At 40.9% G+C, this 15,343-nt stretch overlaps 1 protein-coding gene across 1 annotated transcript in view; it reads left to right on the top strand.

The window, feature by feature from the left end:
• LOC126171255 (small subunit processome component 20 homolog) overlaps positions 1 to 15,343 on the top strand; it is a 205,728-nt gene that overhangs the window by 110,278 nt on the left and 80,107 nt on the right. The window contains exons 25-27 of the mRNA XM_049920787.1: positions 2,027 to 2,282; positions 2,622 to 2,789; positions 3,391 to 3,831. Coding sequence (XP_049776744.1) covers positions 2,027 to 2,282; positions 2,622 to 2,789; positions 3,391 to 3,831 — 865 coding nt within the window. The remainder of the gene's footprint in view (positions 1 to 2,026; positions 2,283 to 2,621; positions 2,790 to 3,390; positions 3,832 to 15,343) is intronic.

Genomic DNA, 15,343 nt, shown 5'->3' with positions numbered 1-15,343 from the left:
AGACAGCTGATCGGTAGTCATACCAATTCAAAGAGCAGCGAAATGATTACAGCACAGCTGATATATGATGTGGCTGCTTTCACCGGTGCCCCACCCACTGATGGGGTAGAACAAGCCTGTGACTGGACTGGAATAGAAAGAAGCTGGGTGGTTGGATTAGGCAAGTCTTGGTGGGCCTGGTCCACAGAGATATGATCCTTGTGGCAAAGAGCTGGGATTGCATTCTGGCTGCAGCAGCTGAAGAGAGCAGTCACGTAGCGTATGATGTGCTTGCTTGTGTGTGAATATGTGTGTGTGTGTGTGTGTGTGTGTGTGTGTGTGTGTGTGTGTGTGTATGTGTGCGTGTTTTTCCTTTTCTTTTCTAAAGAAGGCTGTATCTGAAAGCTCAGTGTGTAACAGTCTTTTCATTGTACCTGTCTGAAACTCAGCTAAAATTAGACTTTTTCATATTCAGAAAGTGTATGATGATCCAAGTCTCCCACGTGCCAACGTTTCTTGTTTTGTCATATATTTTTAATACATGTAAAATACTGGTAGATATCTTCACTGGTTCTCTTATTGGCTTATACAGAGATAATCAAACATTGGTAGATTAATGTTGTAGTATTTATGAGGTGGTTTGCACTGCACTACCTGTCAGCTGCTGACATCTGTAATTTTCAGATTACCTATGTAATCATACAGTGTGTGTATGGTTTCACATTACCGGAATGCTATAACATAAATGGTTTATGCTTTTCCCTTAAGTGTTGCCAATGTGAATCGTGTTATCTGGTCTGTTGTTTTTGGTTTCAAAAGAAGTTTTGTGTCTTAATGAGTTATGCAACAACACCCCTTTTTTTGAGAACTTTAACATTGTAGTGCATCAGCAATCGTGAATAATTTAATGATTATAAAGAATCCACTTCGATTGCAAATAGAGACAGGATGTTGATCTAGGTTTCGGCACGGATAACCACGCCTCTTCGGAACAAACTAAAACTACAAACTGCCTAAAGAGGCATGGTCCAACATTAATACAGAATGCCCAAAAGTGCAAAAGACTCACATAAAATGTAAAATAAATGATACGTGTAACCATGTCAACAGCTGCACCTAGCTCAAACATCAGAAACTCTCAGAGCTCTGAGATCCCGCTGCCCACCGAACGTTGGCTGGGGTGAGGAAGCACGCTTGTGACGTTTGAGCTAAGTACAGCTATTGACATGGTACACACGTATTGTTAATTTACATTTTATGTGAGTCTTTTGCACTTCTGGGCGTTCTGTATTAATGTTGGACCATGCCTCTTTAGGCAGTTTGCAGTTTTAGTTTGTTCCGAAGAAGGCACGGTTATCTGCGCCGAAACCTAGGTCAACATCCGATTTCTATTTGCAATTGAGGCGGATTCTTTATAATCATTACCCCTTTTTTCCTTCCCCCCCCCCCCCCCCCCCCCCCCCCCCCCCCCCCCCTCTGACTGGTTGGTTGATGCAGCATGCCATGATCTCTTCTCCAGGAATTTGCAGTAATCACAACTTTTTGTGAGTGCTTCAGTTGAGAATATCCCCCCCCCCCCCCCCGTCCTCCTCCTCCTCCTCCTCCTCCTCCTAGAGAAAGAAGGAAGGAAGGAAGAATTAGATGTAATGTTTTAGTAATCTCTCTCACACACACACACACACACACACTCACACTCACACACACACTTTTTTTAAAGCAGCAGGCAAAATTGAATAGTTTCGTCTTGTTTTGGTTTTATTCATTTTATCTGTACTTCATGTCCAGTAAAAAGGTCTCTGTATTTAGTCGGTTACAATCATTTATAACTTTGAAGTGAACCAAGGAGGTCCAAAAAAATCTACTTCCTTCCTAGTGGTAGTTTTAGTAACTAAATTAATTCACCGTTTAAGCAATAGAAAAATTAGTTCATGTTCCAGGTCTCAGACTTGAAATAATATCATGTTCCCAAAGCCATAACGAAATTAAGTAAATGTCGCTATGTGGTATTCTTAATAATGTAACACTTATTTTTATAATTGTTGTACAGGATTTTTATGAGACTGTGCACTTTCCTGAAGTCTCGTATGGACAGTGTGCGTCGTGTTGCAAGAGAAATTCTCCAGAAGATCATGGTGACACTTGGACCATCCTACCTCAGTATCTTAGTATCTGAAATGTCATCACTTCTCACAAAAGGATTTCAAGTGCATGTCCTTGTTTACACTGTTCATTCAGTACTTGTTGTAATGAAAGATATGTTCCGGGCTGGTGATGTAGATAACTGTCTTCAGTCCATACTTGAGGTATTATGCATCTATTTTAAACTTTCATGTCCTTATTTTTAACTACATTACTTGAGATAGTCTGCAGAACAGTTAATAACAATAAAAATCAAATAATAATAGTAATATAATATAAACCCAGCATAGCTGTAAATATAAGTTAACATATTTATCATTCATTCACAGTTATTGAATTAATAGCAATGTCATTTAGAGATTGTCAATAACAATAGTAAAACTAATGAGGACTTTTTTTTCTTTGGAGCATGTAGTACTTTAGTGAATATTCCAACCTTTATAATCTGTATTTAACTTCCAGTCTGGTTGTTGTTTCTCTAATAATGGTTTTCTTTTTCCCAGCTTTGCAAATTGGATTTGTTTGGAGCTTCTGCAGAGGAAAAATCTGTTTCACAGATTACTGCAAGGTTTTTCGAGGCGAAGTCTACTAAAAGTTATGACATGTTTCATATTGTGTCACAGTGTATAAGTGAAAAATGTCTCACTGATCTGCTGTTGCCCCTTAAAGAGGTAAACATGATTGCATTAGTCATGTAAATGTTCTTAACACTGTGGACCCAAGCCAAAGCATAGCTCAGGCTACAGTTTCTTGTTAGAAAGACTTCAGACCCAGATATAGGTTAGACTATGATTTTCTCAATGTAGGACTCATTTTCATATGAGAACAATGTAAGGACGTCTCACAGCTTGCCCCTTGTTTGATGCTACCTGCTGTTGTCAATTTCTAGAATTATTTCGGAAGAGACTTTAGCGGACATAATGACTGCTATCGTGGATGACTGAGCCAATGTGATCACTTTTTCCTTGGGCAGATAAATATACCTCATGTCATGATTATTTTAAAATTGTAATGTGTCAAACAATTAAAGTAAATACGAAAAATAAACATCGAAGCATGGCCCTTTTTTACTGGGTATTACTCTTGAAGATACATCAATCATGTATGTGCCAGTAATGCTTTAAAAAACAGCATAAATAGCCAGTTTACTAGGTCCAGTATTCTTCTAAGTGGCTGGTCTCCAAAGTGTTAAAATACTTTCTTGTTCTCTGTTGTACACATTTGTTACTTTAGGTTCTTTTCATGGTTATAAATATATGTACTTTGTTACAGGTATTGATTCAATCACATAATCACAAAATTGTGAACAAGGTTTCTGAGTGCTTGCGACAAGTTGCAATAGGATTATCAGAAAATAATTTTGTCTCTGCTGAATCTCTCATTATATTTGTGTATGGAGTCACATCACAGTCAATTCCTGAACTATCACCTGAGCTAAAGAAGGAAGAAATTTTTGAAACTGAGAAAGAAAAATTATCAATTCAGAGACCAGATTCATTTTTAATTCCTGAAGCACCTAGAAGTCGGTCTGGGGCTACAAATGTGAAAGCAAAGACTTCATCACAAGCTAATGCCCACGTGCTGGTAGAGTTTGGTCTTAGACTATTTCATATACTTCTAAAAAAGGAGAGGCTGAAGTCACAATATTATAAGCAATTTTTGGATCCTATGGTTTCTATTTTACATGACTGTTTGAGATCTCAGCATGTCAAGGTAATTAATATTTTAAATGTCTGCAACAGTAAATTTCATCATGTTTCCATGTTGGTTAACTGCTCACACATATCATTTTCCATAAATAACTCTCGGCAATATTTTTATTGTTTCTCTTTAGTGAAATAAAAGTTTGTATATTAGTTACCAAACAGTGGACTGAGTAAAGATAATTACTTATATGTACTGGAGGTATTGGGAAGTAGATAGCCGCATAAACAAGAGCTTACTATCACAGCACCAAAACAATGTGTATGTGTATTCTGAAGAAAAATGACTTCATAACCTGAGCTTTCATTGTTTGTATTATGCCTAAAATTTTCCAGTGTCAACTAAAGTTATGTACAACTCGTATATGGATTATATGAGCCCTTTACATGCATAAGGAAAACATAGTTCAGCATTTCTTAAAGTCAACTACAGGAAAAAAATTCATAGAGACACTACTGCCATGAGCATGTACGTGTGGGTGGTTGTGTGTGTAATATGAGCACTCTCACTAGAAAAAGAGCGAGAGCTCAAAAGCTAATGTTAACTGTTTTATATTATACATTTCTGTGCACCACACACAAGTCCTCTGTAGGTAAGTGGTTGCTTTTCCCTTGTTTTATGTACACTGCTTGGCAGTTGCTAAGGAACAGCTGACACTTGCTACAGAACAATGGTCATCTGCTAAGGAAAACTGTCACTTGCTCAGGGACAACTGTTAGTTGTTTCAAAACAACTGTCAGTTGCCATGGAACATTCAGCAATTGCTATGGAACGCCCGACCAATTTTAGTAAAAGAAAATGTAGATGGGAGGAAGTTTTAATTGCACCAAAGCCTGTGCACACATGCTCCATAAGCATTTGACAGTTAATGCGGTACAGTGTTTGACAAAGGTTGTTGTGAAACCAATTAGTGAAACATTCCATGTGGTATGGCAGCATGTCTGCAAGACATCATTTTAGTGCTTATGATTGTGGATGAGCAGTTTGATGGCTCAAAACTAGTCAAAATGTCGCTAATGTGGCCACACTAGTGAATGCATCAAAAAGTGTCCTCACGGGATTAAAAAAGGCCAGTGAAGGTGGAAGTGGTTATAGACAGAACACCACATTGCTGCAGATCTTTCAACTGCTACCAGTACATGTGTCTCTGCCAGTACCATTTTGTGGTGATTAAATCAGGCTGGTTTGTATGCTCAGAAGCACGTTAAATGCATCCCATTTCAGCCACACCATTGTCAATAAAGTTTGTTGGTGTGGGGACTATGTTGTTTGGGGTCAGCAGCAGTGGTACAGAGTGATGTCGCCAACAAATCCTGCTTCACTGCGACAAGGTATTCTGACCACCAGTTAGTGTGAAGAGGGGGGGGGGGGGGGGGGAGGTAGGTACATTTATCACCACAGAATGTTCATGAATGTCATCAGTATAGCCTGTGTGTTATGGTGGTGGCAGGCATTATGCACAATAGCCAACACTAGTGCCATTGCAGCATAGTGATACTGCAAGGAGATTAACCTGAATCATGTCCATCTGTTAAGGGGTGTGGTAGGTCCCAACTTTCTGTTTGTGGATGACAGTATCTATCCACACAGGACTGCTGTGGTCTCGGACACAATGGAAAGTGAAGATATTGAACGTACGAAGCACCTTCTCCCTGAGCCATGCAAGAACTAAAAACCGCCTTTGGAGAGCAGTGGTATAATATCCCCCAAGGACTCAGTAACAGTTTGGTAGCCAGCATGCACAACAGGTGCAAAATGTACATTAATGCTTGAGGAGGATGTATTCCTTACTGATAATCCAATATCAACTTTTATACTGGGAGAAAGTTATTTATGTCTGTTGTCCTGCTTTCCCATGTGGTGAAATCTGTACCATTTTTCATTATAAGTATACCACTCTGCCTCTATTACTTATGTACTATGTTTCATGTTGTAAATTATTGCCTGTGGTTATTTCTATCCAACAATGTTTCTATTCCTTAACAGTTGTCAAGCAGTTTATTTTCCCATACAGGAATTTCCGTGAAGTGTTGATAATGCAAGTCTTCAGCAAAATCTCTATTCTGTAATCAATTAGTCTTAATTCATAAATGTTTGTACTTATGTTATGATAATGGTGCCTATTTCATACCACATCATTTTTACAACTATAATGATTATACCTGGTGTCATACATTTTTAAGTTGCATTACTAATTTTGTGGCTGATGAAAACTTCTATCTGAATGGACAGAAATTGCTTGATGTTTTCCAATTTTCTTCTAGCTATTACTTCAGATCGTTTTCCAGTCTCTTCCATCTCCTCTTGAATCCATTATTTCATTAAGAAATATGGCTACTGGCATCCTGAAAGTTACTGTTAAATACAGTAAGGAAACTTTTGGCAGAAATATTTCAGGAGTAACACACACACACACACACACACACACACACACACACACACACACACACACACAACCACGCACGTACGTGAGGGAGTGAGCGAGCAATATTGTAGCATTCTTTGCAGGAGTAGAGTGATCGTACTTCCCTAGTATTCTACCAGTGAATCCCAGTCTGTCATTTGTTTTCCCTACAATTGTGTGCATGCTCGTGCGTGCGCGCGTGTGTGCGTGCGCGCGCGTGTGTGTGTGTGTGTGTGTGTGTGTGTGTGTGTGTGTGTGTGACAAGTTACAAATCACACGTACATTGCTTCCTTCATCCGCTGCTAAAATATTTTATATTATACTGTTTTTATAAAACTCCTGTTGTGTTAAGGTGCGTTATTTCCAAAGCATTAGTGATATACTGGATTATTTTATTTCTTTCTGGAAACTATATTTTGCTCCATAAAAAGCTTCAAACATTTTCAGTATTTACATCATTCCATTATTTGAAATGGAACCTTGTTTTATGTTTTTATTATTCATTTTTATTCCTACTTTTTCAGACATTTTATATTAATTTCATACATTAGATGATGATTATCTGCACTAGAGGCAATCAAAATGTCAGTACCAAAGTGAAGATGAATCAGGTATATCCCACTTACATATTCTCTCTATTTGTGTTCCCAGTTTAGCAACCTGAAAACTCCCCCTATGGGTTCTGAGAATAGTTTTGCTGATGACTGCATAATTCTTCTGTCAGTTCTAAATTTGTCATTGTCCTGGTGAAGTATAACAAAAACTGCCACATTGACCTATGTATGCTTTGGTACATTCACTTAGATGGCCTCATTGACTTATTTCTCGAGGGCTGTCAGTACACATTGTTCCAACTCTGTCAAAAGCTTCTCAAAAGTCTATGAATCCCAGGCAGAAAAGTCATCCATACTCATTGCTCAATTTTATGACTTCATTCAGAATTTGCTTGTGGTCTGTAGTGCTATAATTTACTTCTAAAGCTTGTTCCTGTGCCTGATGAAAACCCAGTGATCCCCCCTCCCTCTACAGGGTGCGGCACGTAAATCCTGACAAATGAAAACTTCTTTTTCTTAATGCAAATTTATTGAAACAAAATACAAATGAAAATGAAAATCCCTTTACATATTAGTGATATCTTTGAAGAGTAACATTACTCTATGTAACCCACTCCAGCCACAATAACGGCCTTCAATCTTATCCTGAAGCAATCACACACACTCTTTAAAACAGTGCTGTCCATATTTGCGAATGCTGCATCAATAGTTGTGAATAGAGATGCAACATTACGCTGCCTCTTCTTATTGGTAACTCTTTCAACTACGCTGCAAACATAGTAGTCAAAGGGATTCAAATCTGGGCTATTCGGGGGTCAGAACTCCTTTGACCATAACATGTCAACGTTTTCCAAGAGCCAGTTTTGTACTAAATGGATCATATGAGGTTGTCCTCTGCCATCCACCACATTCTTCACTCGCTGAATTTCAGTACTGATGCTAATTCCCAGCAATTTACCTGGATCCTCTGAAATCAGCACTTGAACCTTTTCAATTAATGCTGCAGTTTGTGACATGTTTCCTTGAATGAGATTTCCTCGCCAGGGTAGCAGAACCTTCCTACAGACCTCACCAAAGCATTATACTTGGCCACAATATTGCAAACGGTTGATCGCTGATACACAAAGAATCGAACTGTTTCAGAGGGCGAACGCCCAGCACGAAGACTTTTGATAATCGCAGCTCTTCGGTTGTACTCCTCACTTGCCGTAACATCTTGGTCATTTTGAGGTTATGACTGTTTACTAAATGCCTATGGCTTTCTAGAACACCAGTCGCGACCTCTGGTGGAACTACGATATGGGAGGAAATTGAAACTGAAATTTGCCCAGATTTAAGTGCTGCACACTGTTATACATCTATACTCTGCAAACCAATGTGAAGTGCATGACTGAAAATACTTTCCATTATACTAGCTATTAGGACTTTCTCCCACTCCATTCTCATATGGATCATGAAAAATGGTTGCTTCAAAGCTATAATTAGTCCAATCTTGTGTTTGCAATGCCTGTGGGAGTGATACATAGGCGACTGTAATGTATCCCTAGATTCATCACAAAAGGTGGTTCCAGAAACTTTGTAATGAGGTTTTCATGGAATAGTTTCAGCTGTCTTGAAGTGTCTGTCTGTTTAGTTCATTCAGCTTCTTTGTGACACTACCATGAGTCGAACAATCCTTTAAGCATTCATACTGCCGTTCTTTGTATCCATTCAATGTCCCGTATCAGTCTTATTTGGAATGTGTCCCACACACCTGACAGTATTCTAGGATTAGTCGCATGAGGTTTTGTATGCAGCCTCTTTATAGATTGATTGCATTTCCCTAGTATTCTACCAATGAACTGCAGTTTGCCATCTGCTTTACTTATGCCTGAGCCTACACGATCATACCATTTTATACCTCGACAGAGTCTTACAGCAAGGTATTTGTATGAGTTTACTAATTCCACCTGTGACTCATTAATATTATAATCGTAGTGTACTACATTCTTTTCATTTTGTGAAAAGTACAATTGTACCTTTCTGAGCATTTAAAGCAAGTTTCCAATCTTGGAACCAATTTAAAATCTTATCAAGATCTGACTCAGTACTTGTGCACTTTCTTTTGAACTGTAGTTCATTATACATAACAAAACCATCCGAAATAAGTCAGTGCTTACTACTATTATTGCTGAAAGAAGTCTGTGGCTGCTACTATTATTGCCAACAACGTCGTTAATACATAACTAGAACAGCGAGGGACCCATCACACTTCCCTGGGACACACCTGAAGTTAGTCAATGATTCTCCACCCGAGAAAACTTGCCACATCCTCCCTTCCAAAAAATCTTCAATTTAGTCACAGATTTTGCTCGATAATTCATACGATCATACTTTTGATAGTAAACATAGGTGTGGCACTGAGTCAAATGCTTTTCAGAAATCAAGAAATATGTATCTACCTTTCAGTATATCCATTGTGGATGATGAACTGCGACTGTGATTTAAACTAGCGTTTATTTGGTAATAAATATGCAACCTGTTGCTTTTCTACGATTTATTCAACCACGAACATGTCTTCGAGCCACTGCAGGCTCATCTTCAGATGGAGGTGTTACAGAAATATTATCTTGTGGACCAAGTGTAGCCAGATGCAGTGCTGGTGGAAATTATGGAAATTTGGTCCACAAGATAATGTTTCTGTGACACCCCCATCTGAAGATGAGCCTACACTGCCTTGAAAACATTTTCATGGTTGAATAAATTGTAAAAAAAGTGACTGGTTGCATATTTATTACCAAGTAAGCACCAGTTGGTGTATCTACCTGTCTGCTTTGATCCACAGCTTTCAGTATGCCATGTGAGGAAATTGCATGTTTTTGAAATCGGTGCTAAGTTACATGTTCATTGTGTTTGAGATACCTCATTACATTAGAGCTCAGAATATGTTCTACAGTTCTGCAGCAAGTGAATGTTAAGCACATTGGGTGGTAGTTTCATGGATCACTTCTGCTACCCTTCTTGTAGGTGGATGTGATCTGAGCTTTCTTCCATCTACTAGAAATTGGTTTTGGTTTACAGTTCTGTAATAGACTATAGTTAAAAGACGGGCTAGCTTCAAATTCCATGTAGAATGTGATAGGGATTCCATCTGGCACTGGAGCCTCATTCTATATTAATGATTTCTGCTGTTTATAATGCCATTGGCACTAATATCTGTGTCACTTATCTTTTCAGTGGGACAGTGATTAAACTGGGGCAGTACTCCTGGGTTTCCCTATATAAAAGAACATTTGAAAGTGGAGTTAAATACCTGTGCTTTTGCTGTGCTATCCCCAGTTTCAGTTCCTGTCTCATCTGCAAGTAACTGGATGCTAACTTGGGTACCACTTATAGCCTTGACATCTGACTAGAATTTGTTTGGGTTTCATGGAAGGTCTTTCAACAATATTGTGCTAAAGTAGTCATTGAAGGCTTCACACATTGCCCTGTTGACAGGCAAATGTGTTTCATTCAGTGTCTCTCCATCAGTAGCCCTCTGTTTTTTCCAAACCTATTATGCAGTAGTCTCTGTTCCCTTAGGAATTTCCTTACAGTCGCTTTATACTATGGAGGATCCCTCCCATCGTGAACTGTTCTACTGGGTACATATCTACTCATTGCATGGTCAACCAAGAGCCGTAGGTCCTCTGTGTGCCCGACCTTAGCTAAAAGTTAAACTTGTCTCTGAGATAAGACACTACTGCTTCTTTATCTTGTTGACTGAACATGAAATCATTCTACTTGTTTTAGTTGCCCTCTGCACTTTGATAATCATTGTTACTGCAACTGTCTCATGGTTCCTGATGCCAGTTTCAATTTGGACATCCTCAAATGCGTCAGGTCTGTTTGTTTGACTTCGCAAGTATTTTGCCAAAACCATTAGCAATTATAACAAAAGGTTAATACAGAAACTTCCTGGCAGATTAAAACTGTGTGCCCGACCGAGACTCCAACTCGGGACCTTTGCCTTTCGCGGGCAAGTGCTCTACCATCTGAGCTACCGAAGCACGACTCACGCCCGGTACTCACAGCTTTACTTCTGCCAGTAACTCGTCTCCTACCTTCCAAACTTTACAGAAGCTCTCCTGCGAACCTTGCAGAACTAGCACTCCTGAAAGAAAGGATATAGCGGAGACATGGCTTAGCCACAGCCTGGGGGATGTTTCCAGAATGAGATTTTCACTCTGCAGCGGAGTGTGCGCTGGTATGAAACTTCCTGGCAGATTAAAACTGTGTGCCCGACCGAGACTCGAACTCGGGACCTTTGCCTTTCGCGGGCAAGTGCTCTACCATCTGAGCTACCAAAGCACGACTCACGCCCGGTACTCACAGCTTTACTTCTGCCAGTATCTCGTCTCCTACCTTCCAAACTTTACAGAAGCTCTCCTGCAAACCTTGCAGAACTATCACTCCTGAAAGAAAGGATATAGCGGAGACATGGCTTAGCCACAGCCTGGGGGATGTTTCCAGAATGAGATTTTCACTCTGCAGCGGAGTGTGCGGTGATATGAAACTTCCTGGCAGATTAAAACTGTGTGCTCGACCGAGACTCCAACTCGGGACCTTTGCCTTTCGCGGGCAAGTGCTCTACCATCTGAGCTACTGAAGCACGACTCACGCCCGGTACTCACAGCTTTACTTCTGCCAGTATCTCGTCTCCTACCTTCCAAACTTTACAGAAGCTCTCCTGCGAACCTTGCAGAACTAGCACTCCTGAAAGAAAGGATATAGCGGAGACATGGCTTAGCCACAGCCTGGGGGATGTTTCCAGAATGAGATTTTCACTCTGCAGCGGAGTGTGCGCTGATATGAAACTTCCTGGCAGATTAAAACTGTGTGCCCGACCGAGACTCGAACTCGGGACCTTTGCCTTTCGCGGGCAAGTTCTCTACCATCTGAGCTACTGAAGCACGACTCACGCCCGGTACTCACAGCTTTACTTCTGCCAGTATCTCGTCTCCTACCTTCCAAACTTTACAGAAGCTCTCCTGCGAACCTTGCATAACTAGCACTCCTGAAAGAAAGGATATAGCGGAGACATGGCTTAGCCTCAGCCTGGGGGATGTTTCCAGAATGAGATTTTCACTCTGCAGCGGAGTGTGCGCTGATATGAAACTTCCTGGCAGATTAAAACTGTGTGCCCGACCGAGACTCCAACTCGGGACCTTTGCCTTTCGCGGGCAAGTGCTCTACCATCTGAGATACCGAAGCATGACTCACGCCCGGTACTCACAGCTTTACTTCTGCCAGTATCTCATCTCCTACCTTCCAAACTTTACAGAAGCTCTCCTGCGAACCTTGCAGAACTAGCACTCCTGAAAGAAAGGATATAGCGGAGACATGGCTTAGCCACAGCCTGGGGGATGTTTCCAGAATGAGATTTTCACTCTGCATCGGAGTGTGCGCTGATATGAAACTTCCTGGCAGATTAAAACTGTGTGCCCGACCGAGACTCGAACTCGGGACCTTTGCCTTTCGCGGGCAAGTGCTCTACCATCTGAGCTACCGAAGCACGACTCACGCCCGGTACTCACAGCTTTACTTCTGCCAGTATCTCGTCTCCTACCTTCCAAACTTTACAGAAGCTCTCCTGCGAACCTTGCAGAACTATCACTCCTGAAAGAAAGGATATAGCGGAGACATGGCTTAGCCACAGCCTGGGGGATGTTTCCAGAATGAGATTTTCACTCTGCAGCGGAGTGTGCGCTGATATGAAACTTCCTGGCAGATTAAAACTGTGTGCCCGACCGAGACTCGAACTCGGGACCTTTGCCTTTCGCGGGCAAGTGCTCTACCATCTGCAGTTCTGCAAGGTTCGCAGGAGAGCTTCTGTAAAGTTTGGAAGGTAGGAGACGAGATACTGGCAGAAGTAAAGCTGTGAGTACCGGGCGTGAGTCGTGCTTCGGTAGCTCAGATGGTAGAGCACTTGCCCGCGAAAGGCAAAGGTCCCGAGTTCGAGTCTCGGTCGGGCACACAGTTTTAATCTGCCAGGAAGTTTCATATCAGCGCACACTCCGTTGCAGAGTGAAAATCTCATTCTGGAAACATCCCCCAGGCTGTGGCTAAGCCATGTCTCCGCTATATCCTTTCTTTCAGGAGTGCTAGTTCTGCAAGGTTCGCAGGAGAGCTTCTGTAAAGTTTGGAAGGTAGGAGACGAGATACTGGCAGAAGTAAAGCTGTGAGTACCGGGCGTGAGTCGTGCTTCGGTAGCTCAGATGGTAGAGCACTTGCCCGCGAAAGGCAAAGGTCCCGAGTTCGAGTCTCGGTCGGGCACACAGTTTTAATCTGCCAGGAAGTTTCATATCAGTGCACACTCCGCTGCAGAGTGAAAATCTCATTCTAGGTTAATACAGGTTTGCGTCATGCATTTTCGCAAGTACAATTTTATGCATATCCCTGATACTGAGCCTTGTCCAAACAATCTCACATTCAGCTTCAGTTTCTACCTCAGTAGATTTGAGTTTTCCTGCAACAAAAACACCATCTCCATTTCCCGTTAGCATATTGTTTCGATACATGTGTGTAAATTTTCCTCAAAAATCTCTCTGCAATCAGTGTTGAGTTTTAACTATCCTTTCTGCAGCTAGTAATATGTTAGCTTCACTGCTTTTAGGAGCACCTCAAGCTCTGCCACTTCGTTGCAAATGATCTTGATATTCTTGTCTGTGGGACATTTCTTTGAATCTTACACTGATACTGTGTGGTCTCCTACAGCTGTAATTATCTCCAGACAGGATGGAGAGTTGCTTAATCGAAAAAACCTATATGTGCATCCCACACAGTGTCGTCTACCTCTCTGATTTATAATACACATCGATCAATTTTTGGGGATCCTACAGTTTCTGAACTCTATAGTGCAAGTCCAAAAAGTATCAGCCTACATTGTCACAGAACCTTTGCAGTCTCTAGTTCAAGAGCTCCACTCAACTGAGAACCAGGGTGCTATAATCTGTCTTAGGGACAATGTTACTGATTGTGAACTTCCTTGAATCTCTCTGAGCAAAGCTGGTATTCTCAACCTTCTCTGCCAGTCACTGGAATAATCCAATTATGACCTCAGAGCCCAGGGTGCAGGCATCATTTGTCGCAATGTTCATCACAATCTGCAGTTGGTTATGCCCTGTTGCCTCAGTGGCTGCCCCAATAGCCTCTTCAACATGTTGAATGTGGACTCTGGCTACACACTGAGTGCTCATGATGTTCCTTCCCATCCATTGCTGCCATTTCCCAAAGTGGTGCCATCAGTTGTTGCACATTTAAATTGCTGATGATTAATAGAACTCTACCCTTCTGTGTTTGCCTCCCTTGGCACAGGGCCAGCCGGTGTGGCCGTGCGGTTCTAGGCGCTTCAGTCTGGAACCGCGTGACCACTACGGTCGCAGGTTCGAATCCTGCCTCGGGCATGGATGTGTGTGATGTCCTTAGGTTAGTTAGGTTTAAGTAGTTCTAAGTTCTAGGGGACTGATGATCATCAGTGTTAAGTCCCATAGCGCTCAGAGCCATTTTTTTGGCACAGGGCTCAGCACTTTTCACAACATATGAAGTGAGCCTTACTGGCTCTGTTTCAGTGGAAGGCAATATCTTGAAACTGGAGATGGTTGTAACAGCATGAGTTTTCCCAGGCACCTGTCTCCTCTGTAGAGGATACTGAGATGTACTATTGGCACACCACTTACAGTTATGTGGACGAGTAGTGATAGATCCAGTATTTCCTTCAGAAGAGACAGTATCTACAGGAGAGGCTAGTACTTGAGGTACCTTTGGTATCTCTGGTATATGACTCTCAGTAGCCCTCCCAACACACCCATTTGCAGCAGATTCCATGTGCTTGGCAGTAGTCAGGACGATTTCCAGTTGCTTACAAACAAACATTAATTGTCTCCTCTCGGGGAACAGCTCACACAGTGTGACTGCATTATGCCTGGTGCAATATTTTACAGAATGGTAAACAAGTAACTTTTAAGATTGCTGATTCTCTTTAATTTATGTGTCTGATATGCTACAAATATTACCAGCAGCCTTTTAGAACTGCAGTGACTAACAGTCAAAATGAGGTACATATTATAACAACAGAAAAATGTGGTACAAAATTTACAGTTACTTTGAATTGTTTTCAAGGTTATGTCACTAAGAAATTTGACAATAGTGTTAACTTATGATTATTGTGGACAATATACAACTCTGTTAAAAGAGAAAACTAATGTGACATGATTAAGTTAGTTAGTAACAATAACTGTAATTCACAAATGCCTATTTACTATGAAATAGGCTAGCCGCAACACTCACTACTTACAGAAATTCTTGAAAACATAAATTTGCAAGCATCTGAAAATTTTCAAAAATATACCTTTTATGTAAATATATAACGAAATTAGGGAATTGTTGGTGTTGAACAAGGTTACTGTGGTCAAAAGTTTCTAAAAGGCACAATTAGCGATATAGTATGAGATTTTTGTGGTACATGTAAATGTTCGAAAAAATACAATGTATCACAATACACAGAACTGACACAAAGAAAACTATCAAAAAAAAATATGAACAG

Source organism: Schistocerca cancellata, chromosome 1, assembly GCF_023864275.1.
Source record: "Schistocerca cancellata isolate TAMUIC-IGC-003103 chromosome 1, iqSchCanc2.1, whole genome shotgun sequence".
Lineage (NCBI taxonomy): Eukaryota > Metazoa > Arthropoda > Insecta > Orthoptera > Acrididae > Schistocerca > Schistocerca cancellata.
This window is presented reverse-complemented; position numbering and strand designations above follow the sequence as displayed.